This window comes from Oncorhynchus gorbuscha, unplaced genomic scaffold (genome assembly GCF_021184085.1).
Source record: "Oncorhynchus gorbuscha isolate QuinsamMale2020 ecotype Even-year unplaced genomic scaffold, OgorEven_v1.0 Un_scaffold_4271, whole genome shotgun sequence".
NCBI classification, from domain to species: Eukaryota; Metazoa; Chordata; class Actinopteri; order Salmoniformes; family Salmonidae; genus Oncorhynchus; species Oncorhynchus gorbuscha.
In genome coordinates, this window is record NW_025748323.1 from 32501 (window position 1) to 36842 (window position 4342).

The 4342-nt window shown below is 42.9% G+C and overlaps 1 protein-coding gene across 1 annotated transcript in view; it reads right to left on the minus strand.

The window, feature by feature from the left end:
• The window catches only part of LOC124028486 (sodium/calcium exchanger 1-like), an 11477-nt gene extending 8586 nt beyond the window's left edge, over positions 1 to 2891 (minus strand). The window contains exons 1-2 of the mRNA XM_046340528.1: positions 2869 to 2891; positions 331 to 430 (exon numbers count right to left, since the gene is read on the minus strand). Of these exons, the coding sequence (XP_046196484.1) occupies positions 331 to 430; positions 2869 to 2886 (118 nt within the window). The 5' untranslated portion in view covers positions 2887 to 2891. The remainder of the gene's footprint in view (positions 1 to 330; positions 431 to 2868) is intronic.
• Positions 2892 to 4342: the final 1451 nt, after the last annotated feature.

Here is a 4342-nt window from a genome sequence, read left to right on the forward strand (position 1 = left end):
AGAGAGAGAGAGAGAGAGAGAGAGAGAGAGAGAGAGAGAGAGAGAGAGAGGAAAGGGATAGATGCAGGGGGAGAGAGAGAGAGAGAGAGAGAGAGAGAGAGAGAGAGAGAGAGAGGAAAGGGATAGATGCAGGGGGAGAGGAGAGGGTAGGGGAGAGAGAGAGAGAGAGGAAGGGGGAGAGGGGAGGGGAGAAGGTGATGGAGGGGACAGGGAGAACAGAGAGTTTGGGTTCTAATTCTGTTCAGTCGGTACGATATGAATCCTGTAGACTGAAAGTGAAATGACGTGAACAGGATGTGACATCACGCAGAGAGGAAGCAAGGTAGGTACCTGCGCTGACAGTGACGGCAGAGACAAACTGCTCTCTCCAGCTGCAGCTTCCCACCACCAACGCAAGATTAGTCTTCTTAATCAGCTTATCTACTGTGTTCTACACACACAATAGAGACCCCCCCCACACACACAGTCAGTTAATACAATCACACACACGGCTGAATCTTAACTTGAGATTACAGAAATCTTGGAGCAAATCTGTCATTGGCATCAATGCATGTTTCAGGGCCCTACGCAATCTGCAATTCAATGGTAATGTTCCCACATTAGTGGAGACTGTATTTGTGGTAAACGCCATGTGTCGGCTGCATCAGAAATGGTAATGTTCCCCACATTGGGGCGGCAGGGTAGCCTAGTGGTTAGAGTGTTGGACTAGTGACCGGAAGGTTGCAAGTTCAAATCCGTGAGCTGACAAGGTTTTAACCGCTATGCAGATGTTGACTAAAGCGGATCCGATTGAATCAAACCCTCTTGTTTTCTTTGTTTGGTCTTGCTGTTACCGTGTAGATCCACGAGCATGAGGGCTCTATTCAATCTGGATGGCAAGACGCATTACAGATTGCAAGCGTTTCGCTACGTCCCGCGATAACCTCTGCTAAACACGTCATTGAAAATAAGAATTTGTTCTTAACTGACTTGCCTAGTAAAATAAATAAAAAATAAATAAATAACCTTCGATTTGATTGTCTGATAGAAATGGTCATTTCTGATGGAGCTGGCGTTTACCGTAAATACAGTCTCCACTAATGTTTTATTTTACCTTTATTTAACTAGGCAAGTCAGTTAAGAACAAATTCTTACTTTCAATGACGGCCTAGGAACAGTGGGTTAACTGCCTTGTTCAGGGGCAGAACGACAGATTTGTACCTTGTCAGCTCTGGGATTTTAACTTGCAACCTTTCGGTTACTAGTCCAACGCTCTAACCACTAGGCTATCCTGCCGTTATTGGTCACATACACGTGTTTAGCAGAGGTTATCGCGGGACGTAGCGAAACGCTTGCAATCTGTAATGCGTCTTGCCATCCAGATTGAATAGAGCCCTCATGCTCGTGGATCTACACGGTAACAGCAAGACCAAACAAAGAAAACAAGAGGGTTTGATTCAATCGGATCCGCTTTAGTCAACATCTGCATAGCGGTTGTATTGACGGTGTCGGAGGTGGAACTGAGTCAGAGCTGTCAAATTCACAAGCAGCTCCTGGAATTACACCTAAAGTGGACAACAATAATAACAACAATAATAACAATAATTATTAGTATTAATTTATAGAGAAAAGTGTTATTTTTTCTCAAACCCAATAAATAAAATGTGGTGTCACCAGGTCCAGAGAAATCCCATGATGCCTTGTTAACAGGACTGCCATTGGCTGCATTAAGAGAAATCCCATGATGCCTTGTTAACAGGATTGCCATTGGCTGCATTAAGAGAAATCCCATGATGCCTTGTTAACAGGATTGCCATTGGCTGCATTAAGAGAAATCCCATGATGCCTTGTTAACAGGACTGCCATTGGCTGTATTAAGAGAAATCCCATGATGCCTTGTTAACAGGACTGCCATTGGCTGCATTAAGAGAAATCCCATGATGCCTTGTTAACAGGATTGCCATTGGCTGCATTAAGAGAAATCCCATGATGCCTTGTTAACAGGACTGCCATTGGCTGCATTAAGAGAAATCCCATGATGCCTTGTTAACAGGATTGCCATTGGCTGCATTAAGAGAAATCCCATGATGCCTTGTTAACAGGATTGCCATTGGCTGCATTAAGAGAAATCCCATGATGCCTTGTTAACAGGACTGCCATTGGCTGTATTAAGAGAAATCCCATGATGCCTTGTTAACAGGACTGCCATTGGCTGTATTAAGATAAATCCCATGATGCCTTGTTAACAGGACTGCCATTGGCTGCATTAAGAGAAATCCCATGATGCCTTGTTAACAGGATTGCCATTGGCTGCATTAAGAGAAATCCCATGATGCCTTGTTAACAGGACTGCCATTGGCTGCATTAAGAGAAATCCCATGATGCCTTGTTAACAGGACTGCCATTGGCTGCATTAAGATAAATCCCATGATGCCTCGTTAACAAGCTCTAACACTGGAATGTCAGATGTGATCTACACCTCCATTAGGCTGATAGAAATCCTCATTATCTAGTTTAAGGATTTGTAATGTGTTAATATAGCCTACACTTTCTAGTTCTGAACTGTTATTATGAGTGGGGCGGGGCTATGTGACAACGATCTGGAGCTGCTCACCGATTTGACAGCTCCAACTCTGACACCAACAAATCATCTGCTACCGTCGGTTACAACGCTGATCGATCTGATTGATCTGATCGAATACTAGAGCCTGAGTTGATCTCAAGTTATGATTCAGCTTATATAGGCAATACAGTGAGGGAATGAGTTAGTAGTCATTTTTAAATGTGCTTAATTAAAGAGGTTTTACACACACACACACACACCCATGCACTCGCGTACAGAAACACACAATCATTACAATCAATACAGAGACCGAAAGAGAACTATACCTTCTTAGCTCTTCTCATAAGTGTATTCACCCCACACTACACACACACACACACACACACACACACACACACACACACACACACACACACACACACACACACAAATAATACACAAAATGAATACACAAAATGAATACACAAAACATTCTAAAAGCTGTCTGAAGAACAGAAGATAAAACACAAAGGGTCTGTCAACATTAGAAAAGGTTTACAAGTGAGAAAACGTTAGCTGTTCCCATTACATAACCTGGCACATTTAGCCTTATGCTAACTGTTCCCATTACATAACCTGGCACATTTAGCCTTACGTTAGCTGTTCCCATTACATAACCTGGCACATTTAGCCTTACGTTAGCTGTTCCCATTACATAACCTGGCACATTTAGCCTTATGCTAACTGTTCCCATTACATAACCTGGCACATTTAGTCTTATGCTAGCTGTTCCCATTACATAACCTGGCACATTTAGCCTTATGCTAACTGTTCCCATTACATAACCTGGCACATTTAGCCTTACATTAGCTGTTCCCATTACATAACCTGGCACATTTAGCCTTACGTTAGCTGTTCCCATTACATAACCTGGCACATTTAGCCTTACGTTAGCTGTTCCCATTACATAACCTGGCACATTTAGCCTTACGTTAGCTGTTCCCATTACATAACCTGGCACATTTAGCCTTATGCTAGCTGTTCCCATTACATAACCTGGCACATTTAGCCTTACGTTAGCTGTTCCCATTACATAACCTGGCACATTTAGCCTTACGCTAGCTGTTCCCATTACATAACCTGGCACATTTAGCCTTACGTTAGCTGTTCCCATTACATAACCTGGCACATTTAGCCTTACGTTAGCTGTTCCCATTACATAACCTGGCACATTTAGCCTTACGTTAGCTGTTCCCATTACATAACCTGGCACATTTAGCCTTACGTCTAGCTGTTCCCATTACATAACCTGGCACATTTAGCCTTACGTTAGCTGTTCCCATTACATAACCTGGCACATTTAGCCTTACGTTAGCTGTTCCCATTACATAACCTGGCACATTTGAGCCTTATGCTAGCTGTTCCATTACATAACCTGGCACATTTAGCCTTACGTTAGCTGTTCCCATTACATAACCTGGCACATTTAGCCTTACGTTAGCTGTTCCCATTACATAACCTGGCACATTTAGCCTTACGTTAGCTGTTCCCATTACATAACCTGGCACATTTAGCCTTATGCTAACTGTTCCCATTACATAACCTGGCACATTTAGCCTTACGTTAGCTGTTCCCATTACATAACCTGGCACATTTAGCCTTACGTTAGCTGTTCCCATTACATAACCTGGCACATTTAGCCTTACGTTAGCTGTTCCCATTACATAACCTGGCACATTAGCCTAGTACTGTTCCATTACATAACGACATTTAGCCTTACTTAGCTGTTCCCATTACATAACCTGGCACATTTAGCCTTAC